At 43.9% G+C, this 17,053-nt stretch overlaps 2 protein-coding genes across 6 annotated transcripts in view; one reads left to right on the forward strand and one right to left on the reverse strand.

Moving 5' to 3' along the window:
• Nucleotides 1-3,117, reverse strand: part of LOC121937374 (DNA-directed RNA polymerases I and III subunit RPAC2-like) — an 8,987-nt gene extending 5,870 nt beyond the window's left edge. The window contains exon 1 of one of the 2 annotated variants that reach the window (XM_042480529.1): nucleotides 2,948-3,117. In XM_042480529.1, the coding sequence (XP_042336463.1) occupies nucleotides 2,948-3,019 (72 nt within the window). In that variant the 5' untranslated portion in view covers nucleotides 3,020-3,117. The remainder of the gene's footprint in view (nucleotides 1-2,947) is intronic. The other variant, XM_042480528.1, reaches the window with a different exon arrangement.
• Nucleotides 3,118-3,446: 329 nt separating this feature from the next.
• Nucleotides 3,447-15,622, forward strand: VAMP7 (vesicle associated membrane protein 7). 4 transcript variants are annotated; one of them, XM_042477880.1, is made up of 9 exons: nucleotides 5,466-5,894; nucleotides 7,250-7,408; nucleotides 10,093-10,150; nucleotides 10,836-10,973; nucleotides 11,065-11,155; nucleotides 11,691-11,758; nucleotides 13,447-13,516; nucleotides 13,813-13,908; nucleotides 14,505-15,622. In XM_042477880.1, the coding sequence occupies exons 1-9, from the start codon at nucleotides 5,755-5,757 to the stop codon at nucleotides 14,516-14,518; spliced, it is 834 nt and encodes a 277-aa protein (XP_042333814.1). In that variant the 5' UTR covers nucleotides 5,466-5,754; the 3' UTR covers nucleotides 14,519-15,622. The 4 variants fall into 4 exon arrangements, with proteins under 4 accessions (XP_042333816.1, XP_042333814.1, XP_042333813.1 ...); XM_042477882.1 differs by lacking the exon at nucleotides 5,466-5,894 and adding an exon at nucleotides 3,447-3,596 and having other exon boundaries at nucleotides 13,813-15,622; XM_042477879.1 differs by having other exon boundaries at nucleotides 5,473-5,894; nucleotides 13,813-15,622.
• Nucleotides 15,623-17,053: the final 1,431 nt, after the last annotated feature.

Consider the following 17,053-nt stretch of genomic DNA (forward strand, 5'->3'; position numbering starts at 1 on the left):
CCTCACTAGAAGATGTAGCCTTGATACCATCCCTGGAGTCAAAGAATAAGCCGACAACAGTCATTCCATCTCCGATACAAGGGCTGGCAAACCTGCATCTCTCAAATACCGATGAATATTTAACCTCAAAAAACCCCAGCTGGCAATGGTCAGGGATGCCGTGAGATGGAATTCAAAAATTTCAGGAGACTTGTTGGTTTCCCAGCACTGTACTAGGAAGAGCTTGGAAGCATCTATTTTTTTGGACCATAGGTTCTAGACTCCCAAAGCCAGCATTGCTAGTTGACTACACAAGTAAAATAACAATAACAATGATGTCCAAGATTCTGCATCAGAGGCTATGACTTGTAACTTTATGATAACATAGTGACTCCCTGACATGGCATTTTAACAATGCATAGCAAGTGTCCTATTGTGAACTGTACATACACTGTACATACACTCCAATATATGCGTGTGTGGCAGAGCACTGTACAACACAATCCATAACAAGATAATGCTATTGTGCAATTGGATTAATGACATGATGGTGGCTCTGTCTGCCTACTGTCCCCAAAATATAGGTACCTTTATGTAGATAATACTGTACAACAGGTATGGGAGTAGTTTCTTGAGGACTAGTAGACAGTGGACAAGGTTGCAACCAGTTGTGGGTAATGCTCTCCCTCCTTGGCTTGGCTTCCAGGCTGAGCATGTAGAATATCTCCTTCTGTTCTTCCCTACTCAGCATAGAATCCAAACCACCCACCAGATCAGAACTATACACATATCTGCCTGTTTTGGCAACACAAATGCAAAAGGCTGTGAAGTCATGGCTGGAGAATGGGGTGGAAAGCATGGCTTGATGGACAAATGCCTTAGGAAGGATCCAGGGCAAAAATTAGTGGCTCCCCACCACAGATCTAAGGTCTGCCTCAGATTAACACCAGCAGTCAGAACAGCCAATATAGCTGTTTTGTTATAAAACCATTCTTTTCTTAAGTAGCTGTGAAAACCTTTCTGGTTTATCATTACCTTGATTGATCAATGCTGCTCAAGGAAGAGGCTGCTTGTGCTGGCATCCTAGGATTTGTCCCCATCTCACACTGGGCCTCAGGCTGCATCTGCACTGCAGAAATAATGCAGTTTGACACCAGTTTAACTGCCATAGCTCAATGCTATGGAATTTTTGTTTTGTGAAGCATTTAGCCTTCTCTGTCAAAGACCTCTGATGCCACAACAAACTAGGGTCTCCCTAGCATTTAGCCATGGCAGTTAAAGTGGTGTCAAACTGCATTATTTCTGCAGTGCAAATACAGTCTCAGACATCTGCAGCGCTTTGGTTTGCATGCCTTACATCTCAGGAGCTGCTTTGGTATGCTGCTGCCACCTTCTGTCTGCTTCTGGCTGAAGCCATGTGCTCCCACCACCATCAAAACTGATAGCCCTTGTGCCTTACATATAAACTCCCCCAGTGAATACATATTGGCCCAAAGGGCATCATGCATACTTCTGTGGACATTCGTGCATTCTCATGATTGTTTAAGTTAAACGAATGCAATGATAAGAGTCAACAGTAATAATAATAGCTAAATTTGTAAATGATATCTTTAATCATACAACTGTTATACTTTTGCCACATCATGAGAAGACAGGATTCATTAGAAAAGACAATTAATACCAGGGAAGGTGGAGGGAAGTAGAAAGAGAAGAAGACAGCAACCAGATGGATAGACTCAGTGTGGGAGACCATGGGCATGAATCTATCAGACTAATGCCCAAACACACTGAAGAAATAATCCACTTTGTGACTGCTTTAACTGCCTTGGCTCAGTGCTAGGGAATTTGGGAACTATACTTTTGTGAGACGTTAAGCCTTCTCTGCCAGAGCGCTCTGAGGCCACATTGCACTACGATCCCCAGGGTTCCCTAGCCCTGTCCTTTTGGAATTGTGGTGCCCAGAACAGGACACAATATTCCAGAGCAGAATAGAGTGGCACTATTGCTTCTCTTGATCAGTCTTACACAAATCCTGCAAGTCCTTGCCCATAATAACCCCCTGGATGAGTCTATCCACCTGGTTTGTGGTCTTCGTCTCTTTCTTCTACCCGTTACCCTTCCTAGCAGTAGTGTTTTTTCTAGTGACCCAGGCCTTCTCATTATGTGACCAAAGTATGATAGTCTCAACTTGATCATCTTTGCTTCCAAGGAGAGCCCTGGCCTGATCTGTTCAAGCACCCATTTGTTTCTCTTCTTGGCTGCCCATGGGATCCCAAGTACTCTTCTCCAGCACCACATCTCAAAGGAGTTGAGTTTCTTTCCGTCTGCCTCCTTCACTATCCAGCTCTGGCATAGGTACATGGTAACTGGGAATACAGAGGACCCTTGTTATCCACTGGGGTTTGGTTCCAAGATCCCCTGTAGATAACAAAATCCATGGATGCTCCTATTGAATATAATGGCATCGCAAAATGGTGTCCCTCCCATCTTCACTCCTCTGCTTTTCTGATAATGTTTTCAGCATATAAGCTAAGAAGGCAAGGCGGTCTTAGGGCTGGCTAAGTCGGGTTGGTTGAAACTGAGATCTATGCTCTGCTCAGCAGTGAGAAGTTATGGTGCTGAAATGCCTTGAGAGCAAAGGATTGTGACCCCAGCTCCTGTCAGACCCTCTGTTCTGCAATGTACTGATTAGCCCTCCTTCGCCCATATCACAGCCCTTCAGGGTCCATGCTGCAGTCAAAGGCTTCGCTAGGATGTTGCCCTGGCTCCAGGCGCTTTGGACTCCAGTTCCCAGCATCCCTGACCCTTGGCCAAGGCGGCTGAGGCTTCTGGGAGATGTAGTCCAACACACCTGGAGCCAGGGCCAGCGTTTGGACATCATGGCTGCAGCGGAGCCCATGAAGCACAGGCTAGCTTTCTTTCGGTTCAGCAACGACTGCAAGGCACCCAGGAAAGGCTTCCTCCTCACCAGCTGCAGCGCCCGGGGCCTCCTCTTCTTCGCCGCCTCCTCCTCCGCCGCTCGCTCTTCGCTCTCCGCCATTTTCTTTCCACAAGCCACTCAACTTGACCAGGCTCCCGTCAGCCCCTGCGGCAGCTGCTGCTCCTCCTAGAGCCAGGCGCAAAGACTCATGGGAGACATGCTCTGTGCGCACTGCTGCCAAGAAGAGCTCCCTTCAGGGATACGTTTAATGGCAGAGGCGGGGCGTTGAAGGAAGGCTTGACCAATCCCAGCTCGGGGCTGGGAGTTGAAGCAAGGCCCGACCAATCCCAGATCGGGGCGGGGCGTTGAGGCAAAGTTTGACCAATCCCAGCTCGGGACGGGGCATTGAAGCAAGGCCCGACCAATCCCAGCTCGGGGCGGGGCGTTGGAGTGAGGCTTGATCCAATCCCAGCTCCGTATCTACGCACTTCCGGTTTCTGTGGCGGTGGGAAGAACTACGCCTCCCACAAAGCACCGCGGCTGGGCTCTTTCTTCATTTACATGTGTAGGGGAGCCGAACTCCGTTTCCCAGAAGCCTCCGCGGCTGCTCACGCGCTGCTTGGTTTTCCTGAGAGCCTTCTTCCTCGGCGGCGGAAGGAAGGAAGGAAGGAAGGAAGGAAAGGAAGCGGGGATCCAGGTAACGAAGCGGAGGGGCCCTCCTCGGTGGTCGCTGAGGGGAAGGGACGGCCTCGCTCGGGCTTCCCTTCTAGGATAGTCAAGGCTTGGCTAACGACTAGGCCGCGCCTCCTCGGCTGTAACCATGGCAACCGCCCCTCAGGGTTCAGGGCGAGTGGGTTTCTTTCGACCTTCCTCCTTGGTCCATTGTTTGACACCGTTCAGTGCTGTGGCATTCTGGGAACGGTAGTTTGCTGCGGCCCCAGAGCTTTGCCAGAAATAGTCCACTTAGAGCCCGCTTTAGCCGCCCCTGGAGGATTCTGGGAACTGTGGGTTTGTGAGACACTCAGCCTTCTCTGTGGCAGAGGGCTCGGGGCCACGATGAACTACAACTCCCAGGATTCCACAGCACTGAGCCAGGGCAGTCAAAGCAGTCTCGAAATGGGTTATCTCTGCAGTGTGTTTTGGAGCAAAGGAGGCTATGCTGCGCTAGGCCTTTGTAGCTCCTCCAGCGCAACTCTATGGTCAATGTCTGGCAGAGGTTGGCCATAGAGTTGCACTGGAGGACCTATAGAATCCTAGAGAGGCCGCCTCTCAGGTAAAACCGTAGTGTTTTTGTTGTGTGCGGTTTCCCCACATCCACGGGGTCCCTGTGCCCCGAACCCCAGCGAATGCGGAGGGACAGATCTACAGGTAGAACTGGAATTCTTCCTGGACATAAGGCTGAAGCGTAGGGCGCGTCCCGCAAAAGGAGGACATCCTGTTCTTCGGCCCCAAGGAGAAGCTCTTGTGGGGTTTTCTTGGCCAGATTTGTTCAGGGAGGGGTTGCCGTTGGCATCCTCTGAGGCAGAAAGGGTGACTTGCCTAATATATATATATATATTTGTATTATTGTTATTACTATCTGTATTATAGTTGTACTATTTTAACTGTTGGAAGCCGCTTTGATTGTTTCTTAGAAATAAGTGGGATAGAAATAAGAGCTTTATTTATTATTATTATTATTATTATTATTATTATTTTAATAGAATCATGGAGTTGGAAGAGACGCAAGGGCCCTGATCCAGTCCAGCCCCATTCTGCCATGCAGGAACTCTCAATCAAAGTGTCCCCATTGACAGGTGGCCATCCAGCCTCTGTTTAAAGACCTCCAAAGAAGGAGACTCCATCACTTTCCAAGGGAGTGTGTTCCACTGCCAAACAGCTCTAACAGCGAGGAGGTTTTTCCTAACATTGAGGTGGAATCTCTTTTCCTGGAGCTTTGAATCCATTGCTCCATTGTGTCCTAGTCTCTGGAGCAGCAGAAAACAAGCTTGTTCCCTCCTCAATATGACATCCCTTCAAGTACTTAAATAGGGCGATCATATCACCTCTTAACCTTCTCTTTTCCAGGCTAACCATCCCCATCTCCCTAAGTTGTTCTTCATAGGGCATGGCTTCCAGACCCTTCACCATTTTAGTTGCTCTCCTTTGGACATGCTTTTATTATTAAAATCACCCAGTGGGTTTCCATGGCCGAGAACCGAATCCTGTTCTCCAGAAGTATTAGTCCAATGCTCAAACCACGCCACATTACAGCCAGCCCTCTGTTTTCAGGGGGGATCTATTCCTGCAAAAACGGAGACTTGCTGATATTCAAGCCCCGCAGGCTTGAATTTAGTGGAGGTTGCCCCTATATTGTATCACAGTTGCCTAACTGCACTGTAGAAAGAACTGTATCTTGTAATCTTTCTTTTAAAGCAATGATGCATCATCCTGGAAAATGACATTTTAAGGGGATATTTGAAAGGAAACATAGTAGTGACTACTCTTTTGCGCAAGGACAGTCTGTGGAGAGGACCTTGGACTTTACTGTCAAGAGGGTAAATAAAGCAGTATGAGCAGGCAATGAATATTCAGAACAATAAGAGCAACTTTCCCTGCTAGAATTACTTGCGTGTGGAGCAACCAGTTTTCCCTTTAGCAAGTTGTGGAGCTAGGGTTACGTTAATACACTTCTGCTTTCTTGCAGGGTTTTATGCAAGAAGCAGGGCTTCACAGAAAGCCAAGACTCATTGCAGAAATGTTCTTTACGCAGGGGCTGCGTTTGGAACGTGTGCAAAGAAAATGTCCCACTGGCCAAATGTGACTTTTGATTGTGGTATTTGAGAGCTGGGGAGCACCTTCAAAACCAGGCCTTCATGTGGCGCAAACGCCAAGATTGTGACTTCTTGGCACAGTTGAATTTGACCTTTAAAAAAAAGAGAAAGACATTAAGAACTGGGAAAGCTGATGAAAACAGAGTGAGCAGCTGTGTAAATAGTAGTAAAAGAAGGGAAAGGCAAGTGTAACATCTGAAAGGGGAAAGAGTTCTGCCATTTCCTTGGCTGACTTGCATCTCAGCCCACCCCAGAGTCTAATTTTGGGGTGCCAGGGTAAAGAATAGAAAGGAGAAAGAGGAATCTAGCAGTACCTTTAAGACAAACTAATGTTTATTTTAGCATGAACTTCCTTAGAAATCAATCCACTTCTTCAGACGCGGTACAAAGTGAAAAAGCCTGAGCTTATAAAGCATACCTATACAGTTGTTGGAGGAGAATAGAATGTAGTAAGATCCAAAAAGATGCAAATGGTGATCCTTCTCCTAAATCTTCAGAGGAAGCTATGAGGTGATTCCAGGTCTTTGCAACCTTGATGTGGGAAAGCAATAAATCTGCTTAGCAAAAGTCAGATTCCTTGGGCTTAAAACTCCATACAAGGTGTTGGAGTTGACATGCAAAGCCCTGAATGACTTGGGGGTCAAGATATCTGAAAGACTGCCTCCAATCCTCCCATATGACCCTGCTGAAAATTTGAGACCTTTGGTGGAAGCCTCTTACGTTCTGAACATCATGAAGTTTGGTTGGTGGCTACAGGGCTTTCTCTGTGGATGTTTAGGAGCTTATCGTATTTTTAAATAAGCCAACTTACCCCAGCCACGTTAAAATCTATTTCAGGATGCAGTTGGGTATTGTTGCATGGAAAACGCCACCGATGCCACCACCTGATTGCATCCCATCTAAACCCCGGCTAAAATCCGCCCTGAGCTTTTCGATTTGCAAAGTCGCAAAGCTTCCGACTTTGCACATCGGCCATCTTGTAGCTGGGTTTTAGGTGGGATGCAGTCTGGCTGCGACATTGGCGGCATTCTCCCTGCGATGATACCCGACTGCATCTCACAATGGCCTTCAACACGGCAGGGGTAAGTCAGCTTATTTAAAAATGCAGTAAGCTCCTTAAGTGTTTCAAAATGGGATTCTTCAATTCTTTTTAGATTGTTTTAGGAGTTTTAAAAGAGTATTGTGATGCATATTTGTATTGTTTCAGTTGGTTTTTATTTGTTCATTGCCTCAGGAGCCCTTGTAGACTGGGAGGCCATACAGAAATACTTTAAATAAATAATAATACATAAATATTTCCTGCTTCATTCCACTCTGATCCACCATTCTTCATGTTCCACGAGAGCTTTTAGTTTAAGAATATGCAGCTCTTTGGCGTGCAAGTAATAAATAAATTTACCTGGAGGTGGTGGTGGAGGTAAAATAAATGATGAAGAGTCACTCCTACAATTTAGCTTATGAAAACTGAATTTTTGATGATGATGTTGTGTGTGAGTTTTCCTCTGATGGGCACACTTTCTTTTTCTTGTCCTTCCAGCCAGCCTGCAGCCATGGCTATTCTGTTTGCGGTGGTAGCCAGGGGCTCCACCATCCTGGCCAAACATGCTTGGTGTGGAGGGAACTTCCTGGAGGTGACAGAGCAGATCCTGGCCAAGATACCATCAGAGAACAACAAACTTACCTATTCTCATGGAAAGTGAGTACTGTTCTGGGGAGGAAGGGAGAGGCAAGATGAGAAAAATAGATCTTTTTGCTGGCGAGGGACTGAAATGAGACCATACATCCCACTATGAATATAGTGCCAAGAAAAAGGGTTGGTATCATTATCTCAAATGATGTGTGGATGATGTGGGAATTCTTCTTGCCCACATGTTCAACATGTGGTCCTAACTTTGTTTTCAATGTGAATGTTTTTCATATGTTTTGAACAGCTGACTGGCTGTTGCTTCTTTTAAAAGGAAACTAAGAGCTGTGCTCTCATGTTGTTATGGAACAAAACGTTGATTAGCCTTGTTGTTAAAAAGGCTTTTATTTGTCTTGCTGACGCATTTTAGGAAGAACTTTCTTCAAAAGCTGGTTCTTCTATTTCCCTCTTTCTGTGGCCAGAGCTTCTAACATTGAATCCCATTCGCGGCGCTAGAAACTGAGGCCACAGAAACAGCAACAACAGCAAGGCTCATCAATGTTTTGTTCCATAATGATGCTGGAGCAATTCATGGTGTTTCCCCCCCACCTAAACTGTTGCTTCGTTTAGACCTTGAGTCTAAGGGAACCTTTTGCTTAACAAAATGGTGCACAGGAAAAAATGTTTCTTTAGAATGAAGTGAGAGAAAATGTAGCACTGGACCTTAATGGTGAAAGGCCATTCTGGGCTGGTGCAAAGGAAGCACCCATAGAAAATGGGATATGCCAGTCATATGTCCAGGCAGAAGCAGGAAATCACACGATCCAAAGCTTTTCTGACAAGCTGCATTTTCTGGAACCTCATTATAGTTTTGTCATGAGCAAGCTAAAGAATTAAGTAACAAGGGAGTAGAAACAGGAATGAATAAACAGAAGCAAAATAAGTCAAAATACGAACCACCATGTGTAGAGGAAACTTAGTCATGCCAATGTGGGCATGTATTCTGTCTCTGCACCAATTCATAATGGACTTCCACAGGGGTAATCCAGTGCTCCATTTGTTGGTTGGTACAAGGAGGAGTCACAGAATGAGTATGAGCTTAAGGGTGAGTTGTGGCTAACAACTCAAATGACATCTACAATACCATACTGCAAACCACCTACTCACTTTCATTTGCCTCCTTATAGTGTTATGTGAATGTAATAGGAACACTCCAAGGAGCAATCTTACAAAACTCTCTTGGTGAAGAGAAAAATGTGCCCGTGTGGTGAGTTGTTAGGTGTAAGTAATTTTGAAAGTCATGGGGAGAAAGGTAGAATACAAACAAGTAGAATAAAATAAAATATTGATGTGACACTGTCCTTCGTTCCAAATGTAATATATTGAAGGGGTTGGGCTGCTGTTTGGGGATGGGGGCATATTTGTCTCCAGTAGACCTTGGAGGGAGGCTGCACCCACTTAAAAATTGCTTTGGGGGCGTGGGGATAATGTCATCATAATTTGGTCCTCTCTGGGCCATCTTAGCACAAGGAGGCACCTTTTTAAAATAATACCACATAAGAGCAAGTACTGTGTTACTCCCTGTTAGAAGGGAAAAAAACAAGCCCTAAAGCAGCCCAGGGAATGGCAAAAACATGCCCAAATTGCCTCCCACACCTGCTAGGGATTGTTGGGAGGCATTGGGGGGGGGGCACTATTTATATAGAGAGGGTGCTCTGGAGGCAAAATAGATTGCCTTGGGGCTACATGTGGCCTACAGCTGTGCTTCCCTGTCCCCTGGAGTAGTCTTGAAACTCTGCAACATAAGAAACCTGGATGAACTGGCAGAAAGCATCTGCACGTTTAAAGCTGTTTTATGAGCATGCATTTTAAGAACTCTTAAGTGCATCCACATTACACCCAGTTCCTTCCAAAGAGTGTATAGGCCTTGGGACAGAAAGAGTGACATAGTCAATGGGACAGGCTTCTCACATTCCTGTGGAGTCGCTTTCCTGAGAATCAGAACAGCTAGCCTAGAATCAGGGATGGAACACAAGGATGACAAATGACATTTGCTTTCACTGTATTCTAGAAACTAGAGAAAGAATCACAGAACGCAGCTTTAGAAAGTAGCTCTGCTCTGTGTAAGGCAGGGAAGAAAACTGAAAGAGAAAAGCCAAAAGAAGCACCTTATCTGCAAAGCTTTGGATCATGATTCCTTCTGTCTGAAGAAGGATGGACAAAATACATTTTGTGTGGGTTACTGTGCACTTATGAGTTTATGGATTTATTTGCCTGAACTTTCACAAAGTGGCTAAAATCTGTTAGTCATTGCTAGAGTAGATCCATTCACTCAGTGGGATTTACTTAAATGTAGACTCACCATTCAACAGTTGATTGAATATGTCTTTTTGATTTGGACAAACCAACAGCATTCCAGTATTTGATGCAGCACAATGTAAAATTGAATTAAATAAATAAATGTGGAGGCCATTGGTTCAAAAATTGTATCTACTTTCTTGTTGCTGCTGCATGCCTTCAAGTTGTTGCCAACTTACGGTGACCTTATCACAGGGTTTTCTTGGCAAGATTTGTTTTGAAAGCTTTTGCCATTAATGCCATCAGAGGCTGAGAGGGTATGACTTGACCAGGATCATCTAGTGGGTTTCCGTAGTCAAGTGGGATACGAACTCCCAGAGTCCTGGTTCCAATGCTCAAAGCACTACTCGCTCTATGTAGATCCAATTAAAAAACATGGTTGTCTTGTCTTTCTCCAGTTACCTGTTCCACTATATCTGCCAAGACCGAATTATATACCTCTGCATCACTGATGATGTGAGTATGTGGAGGTAAAGTTGTGATTTGTGTTTTTGTGAATATTTGTGCTCCCTATATGTGGTTGCTAGAAATACGTACCTTGAGATTATGTTGCTGAGGAGATACTGTGCATCCTCAGTGTGTAGAACAGACTGTCCCAAACACAATCAAACTACTTTCAGTTGCAGTAGTTTGCTTTCTTTCTCTCTCCAAACTCTTACCAGTACCTTCAAAATGCCTTCTAACCAGTTGAAATGGGAGCTGGAAGTGATAGCATATTACTTCTGCTGCGCTGTGACCCTTGGGGGTACTAAGATTTGCCCCTGCCCCCTGTGTGTTTGACTATCTTGCCAAGCTCTTGTTCTCTCTTTGTTTTAGTTTGCTGAATCACACCCAAACCGTACCATCTTGTTTCTAACAGAGACAGTCAGCAGTTACTCTACTTCACATCTCCAGGATACATTGATTATGTCCTTGGATGTTCCATTTAGAGTTACCCAGTGAAAGAAGATAGGACTCTTACACTATTAACAGTTGTGGAAAAGGGGATTTCAGCAAGTATGGTTAGGCAGACCAGTTATATCTTCTAAAATTGCATCTTCTTCACAACTGTTGAAGGTGGAAGAGCCATGTCCTCTTTTAGATGGTCACCTAGTTTTGTTTTAGCTTTCATGGTTAATCAGTGTTGTTTCTGCCTTTTTAGGACTTTGAGCGCTCCCGAGCATTCACATTCCTGAATGAAATCAAGAAGCGGTTTCAGACCACCTATGGTTCTCGTGCACAGACAGCCCTGCCATACGCCATGAACAGCGAGTTTTCTAGTGTTCTGGCTGCACAACTGGTGAGGTTTAGTGGCTAATGTTGCATGTAGCTGCTGAACCCCTTGTATAGAGCTATTATGCACTTATGCCTCTGTTTTTCCCGGCATGCAGAAATACCACTCTGAGAACAAGGGTTCTGACCAGGTGGCAGAGACACAAGCCCAAGTGGATGAGCTCAAGGGGATCATGGTCCGCAATATAGGTATGGCAATGGTCATTGGCGCAGGTGCAGGAAACGCCTGCAAGCTCTTATTTATATGTGGGAGTTGGCTGACGCAACTAAGTTGTGAAATAAGGGTTTCTTTACTGCACCAACAGATGTATTTGTTTGAATTTTGCTTTTTTGTGGGAAAGGACAGTATGGGAGCAGCAAAATGGTTCTCTCAGTAGTCAGTAGGTCTGTATTGCCCATCTGGCAAAAGACTGAGGGAAGAAAATACAAATCATTCTTGTTGCACTTATCTTGTCTTCTCCTGGACAGACATGAAGCCCAATTCCAAGCTATTGGCTCTTCTATGTATTTCTAAAGAGCCTGTAAAATCCTCATCAAAAGATTTTACCATGTGATTAGTCACATCATGCCAAGATATGGGCATTTTGCATAGTTAACCCGTTTGCTGATAGCTAAGGGAAGACTGCTGTTCCACTGGCATTCTCATTGTTCCCCCTCGCCCCTCATTTTTAGAGATTTTAGAGATTTTCATATTTTTCTCCTTGTTGCTCTCTTTTCATTCCAGATCTCGTGGCCCAAAGGGGAGAGAAGCTGGAGTTACTGATAGACAAAACTGAAAATCTTGTGGATTCGGTACGTTTCAGAATTGGAGCAAGGAGACAACTGAATTTACCACTGGATTTGTAACTATTATGTAGGAAAGGCAGAACTGAAATCACCTCATGTACATTTGTTGTGTCTGACTTCTGGAAGTGCTCTGGAAGAAATAACTGGGCTACATGTAGGATGACGAGGAACTGAGCTTCAGTCACTCTTGAAGTAGTCATTCTTTAAATAATGGCTGCCTGTTTTCATGGGTTATATCTTATCTATGAGCAACTAGATGTTATTTTGCTCAGATAACAATTCACCTAGCTGAATCTTTTCTTCTCAGGACAGAACAGACTGGAGGATAACAGACACTGTTACCTTCACCAATCATAGTATAAAATTCCATAGAAAGAACTATGTGAGGGATCCCTTTTCACCACCTGATTCACTGTTTCACTGTGACAGCCTCTACACACATACACACCTTATGCTTTTCAGTGGTTGATGGAGAGCAGAGAGGAAAGGAGTCAGAGAAGCACTTAGTTGTGTTCTTGTAGCCAGAATGGGCAAGGATCTTTTGGAGGGCTTGGAGGATGATATAATGATTCTGAATGGCCACAGAGGGAGGGCTATCCCAGTGGAAAGGTGAGTCCTTTCAGGTTTTGATTGTTTAGAAGTCACTAAAAGAAGATATATGCAGCCATGTTTTAGGTTTGTATAGATTCTTACCAGGGTATTGGGCAATATTTGCAGCATGTGAGGATAAGAAAGAAAACAGAATAAAAAGGATGCAAATATGGATATTAGCTCTATGCTCGGGTTCCTGACTGCTTTTAAGCAGATAACCCAGGGCATGTGAACATGATCTGAAGGCCAGTCTTTTAATGGGCATTACAATAGGGTTTTCTTCCTCCTCTTCCACAGATATATTGAGATATCTTTTAGGGAGATGGAGCTTCTCCTCTTCTTTTTATTTGTTTGCTTAGTTTGATTTGCTGCTGCTTCTCTTCCTTTGTGTTTTTAAAACAGTTCCAATTGCCCTTAGTCAGGTCTTTCTTGCAGTGCATCAAAGTACATCAGTTGCATGAACAGCAGATGTTAATACTGTACTCTTTTGAAATAACAAGTTTTATAATGCGGTGGTGGTGGGATTGCCACATCCAGTGTGCATGGACTTCTGATTTTTGCCAAGTGATTTATGCCGTGCATACTTATTTGGGATATTTTTCAGAGAAAACATGAAAAGGTTTGGCATATCGGTGTTAGCCAGTGTCAGTAGCTCAGATGGTTAGCCTCCATATCCATAGGTTTTCCCAGCTAGCCAGAAATACAGCGAACAGTTTCTAGGTTCTATAAAATGATGCTTACATGGTCTGAACGAGGGAGCAGTAATAAAGAATTTGCTTCCTGTCCAGTAGTCTTCATGTTTAAAGATACTGTATTTTTATTTAGGGGAATACCAAAACTTTGCAAAAAGGTTGCATATTCTTGGAGATGGGGGATGGCAACTAGACTGTTAAAGTGTGCATTTGATTATACAGGAAGCATGCAGATTTTGAACTTGTACACTGCCATCTTGAGACTGACCCTTATGATAAGAAGATAGGTCAGCAGGCTTTCCAGAGGGTGGAATGAGAAATGGGAATGGTCTTCAGTAAGAGGTAGTGTTGGATGGCTGTAAGAAGGTCTCCTGTGCTTTTCTCATAGTCTGTCACTTTCAAAACAACCAGCAGGAATCTGGCTCGAGCAATGTGTATGAAGAACCTCAAGCTCACCATCATTATTGCCATAGTATCAATTGTAAGTTGCTGTACGTATTAAACTGGAAAAGGGGAGGGGAGGACTGTAAATGTAATTACATGCATTTGTGAAAGAATGTTCCTTATTGGTTATTGCTTGTCAGGATGACTTGATCTCCTGGTTGGGAATGATGCTCATGATGAAGCAGTATATGCTGAAACAGCCACCCCAAAACAAAGAGGAAAAATTTAGTCCACGCTGTGTTGAAAAATAGGGTAGCAGTTCTAACCATTATGTAGTGCATTTTTCCTGGGGATGGTGGGTATCCAAAATGACTAAATGCCTTCTCCATACAGGTCATACTCTACATCATTGTGTCAGCGGCTTGCGGGGGCCTCTCATGGCCAAGCTGTGTACAGAAGTAGCTGTCAGAACCAGTCTACTGCACATGTGTAAGAACAACCTTCATAAAACAAACTCGGACCTCCTTCCTCTTCATCCTTTCAGGACACTTGACTTTTTTGCCTTATCACCCCAAAGGGCCTGGGTGGGATCCCAGGCCAGCAGCCTCTAGGGAGGAGACATTGTTTTGTTTTAAACCTACTTGAAGGGACGTTTGTCTTTAACTTCAAAGCTGCCCAAGGGGAAAGGAAGGCATTGGCTGTGGTCTAAATAAAGTTCTGTAGTATCATGCTTTGCACTTTACTGTCCTGAAGCCCTGCTGGAGCAGGTGGAGAGCTGACTGTCACCATGTTAGCCCTTAGGGTAATGTGGGTTGGGGACCATTGAAGCCGATGGATTCCTCGTCATGTATGCTTCCCCTGATGCATGTGACCAGCTCTTCCCATAATTGCTTTCCCAGCAGTGCCTTTCCTAAACTCATGTCAGTCTGTGACTTTGGCCTTGGAAGATCTTTAGGCACATTGGTGGGTTCTAACTTGTGAACTGGGTGATTAGCAAAGGTGTTCATGTTGCTTTCATGTATTTGCTCTTTGTAGTTTGTGTGCTTTCCTCCTGCCTGGTTTGGAATGTTCTTTCTTTGTAATAGGTGCTCAGCTCTGATTCACCTCCAGGGGGAGAATGGAGACCCAAACATCTACTCCAGTGAGCAAAATCCTGCACCAGTCTGAGCACTTTACCAGTCTTGTGCAATTGTCTAGCTGATTGTAAAAGTGGTAAGATAATGGTGCCTAAGCTCCAAGAAACAAAGTTAGGTGTCAAGACTGGACATGTTGGGATCCTTAGCTGCTGGTGGATCTGTGGCATGTGGGAGAGGTATTTATAAAGTTTAAAGTAGGCAATCTCCAGGGAAGTTGCTCACCAAATGATGTTTGAGAAGACAACGCTACCATGTATTCCCCTAATTGCTTGGATGGCTGCAGAACAGTACCCTGCTGACAGTGCTAGAAGAACAGATGTGATGGATGTTATGCCTTCAAAAAAATGTCATGCACACTGTAGATTGTATGCACTTGGAAGTGCTTTGGGGCAATTTCTGACTGGGGATCTATCTTGTTTCCTTGGGACCTTGAACTAAAAGGGCTACAGCTTGAATGGATGATGCACAAGGAAAGATGACATCTTGTTTTGAAAGTCATTTACACCGATAGCAAACAGAAGTGTTCTCTGGAGTGCTTGATGCTTATTCTGGAAGAATTTAAGTGTTTGTCTGTGAATGAGCATATTGGAAATAATAGTAGTTATGACTGAATGTGCTGGCCACAGCGTAGCTGTAAAGTGCTACTGAAGTACCAAGATGACACTTCCTAGTGCTGCTCTTCCATTAACCGGTTTTGTTTTTCTGTAAATTTCTTGCATTCTACGCAGACCGTTTCCAACATCCAAACCCAGACAGGCACTACTATAGGCCCTGCTCTCTCCCTTCACTGTGCTGCAGAGGTTGGAACCTTAAGGATGGCCATGGTTGCTAAGGTCTGATACAGACCCCTTTTGAGAAGGGCTTTTCCGCTCCTGTTTTCTCCCCTTTCCTCAAAATATTTTTCCAGGCACAAGTCAGTGTTTTAACTGTGCATGTTTTAGAAGTTGTTAGTGGCCGTTGTTGATTTTCTATGATTGCCTTTATGTATACTTAAGAGAAACTGCTTCTTCCTGTTTTAAAAATGCACTGATGCATTATTGTGAAATAAAGTTAATCTGTTTGACTAATCTTATCTGACATGAATTTTCAAAGGGGAGATGAGGGCTGCTTATAGAGAGCCTTCCTAGTTCTTGTTCTGTTTTCTTGATCCGCTTAAGGTGGGTCTTTTGCATAAAAGACATGCCTCGCTTTCCTTTGCAAGGGTTGCCCATGGCATTCTGTAATGAAATTATTTTAAGCCTGACCTGTTAAGCAATCTAAACCCAGAAAGCTACTCTCCTGTCTCTGTAAACATTCCTTCTTTAAACCAAAAGCGAAATGGACATTGGTAGCTCAATCTAAAAGCCTGTTTTTGCTCATAATCACACACTGAAAGATCTCTAGGATGACTTGCAAAACTGCTTAACTTAAATCCATCTGCTATGCAGTTTGTCTTTTAGGCTAGAACAGTCATCTTCACAAGCATGGTTGTCCACTCATCAGATTATATTGACTTTTATTTGCACCAGTGTTTTACAGTTGTTGGCTGGAATCCTGTGTGTGAGAATTACATTTCGGGAGTTTCATAATGCCCATATCCAGTAAACAGCTTCTGTTACATTACTCTGTAGGGGAGCTAGCAAAGTAGCTGATGTGCATGAGGACACTCTTGCCAGTGTCCCATATTTGCAATTCAGTAACAAGATTTCCCAGTACCTCAGCTTTTAAGTATATGTAAAGTTTGAATGTTGTTAGCACTTTCACAAGTAGTCCTATTTAAGGGGTTTCTAGCTGAAACCATTACTTTTTGTCCACTGCTGCAGCAGCATCAGGAACGGCTCTGTTTTGGCTGTTGGCCACTTGAGTTCTGGCTTCTGATTTTCCATACTATCTAGTGCAGCGATGTCAAAGTAGATATAGTCAGCCCTCTATATCCATGGATTCTACATCCACAAATACAGCCAACCACAGCTCAAAATAATAATGAAAATCCCCAAAGCCAACTTTTGTGTTTGTTCAACATTTTATATAATGGATGTCGTTACTAATTAAGACAATCTGTTTCAATTAACTGTCATTAACATTCCTTGATCAAAGTGGAAATTCTTACGCCAACAGTCAGCAAGGACATTTAAATGTCACATTGCACTGACAGTATCTGAGTCAAGTAACTAATTATGGGCAGGGCTTAATTTAGTTCAGTATATTCTTTCATTACAGCATTGACACTGCTACATTCTCTATTGAAACTGCACTGTGTTTGCTAATGTTGCTTTATTGTTTGAAAAGTATATGCATACTCCTGCCCACCCTCTTCCTAAAATAGTTTCCATCAGCGTATACTTAAGTATGGCTTTTGCTTTACTTCCATCTTCCCATAGAAATGAACTCTACCTCAATATAAGAGGAAAACTAGTGCAGGGGAAAATCATTTCTTCTTTAATCACACAGCTCCACCATATATGCAGACCCTTGTGGCAAAAAAGCATCAGGAAATAAATTTTCTATTGAAGACAATG

This window comes from Sceloporus undulatus, chromosome 7, assembly GCF_019175285.1.
Source record: "Sceloporus undulatus isolate JIND9_A2432 ecotype Alabama chromosome 7, SceUnd_v1.1, whole genome shotgun sequence".
Taxonomy (NCBI): Eukaryota; Metazoa; Chordata; class Lepidosauria; order Squamata; family Phrynosomatidae; genus Sceloporus; species Sceloporus undulatus.

Excerpts from the sequence above, each read along its gene's own strand:
- VAMP7 (XM_042477879.1), top strand. The coding sequence starts at position 5,755 with ATGTGGCGCAAACGCCAAGATTGTGACTTCTTGGCACAGTTGAATTTG. Across the intron at positions 5,895-7,249 it reads AGTAGTAAAAGAAGGGAAAG|CCAGCCTGCAGCCATGGCTA; the intron begins GCAAGTGTAACA and ends TTGTCCTTCCAG. Across the intron at positions 13,517-13,812 it reads TTATTGCCATAGTATCAATT|GTCATACTCTACATCATTGT; the intron begins GTAAGTTGCTGT and ends TTCTCCATACAG.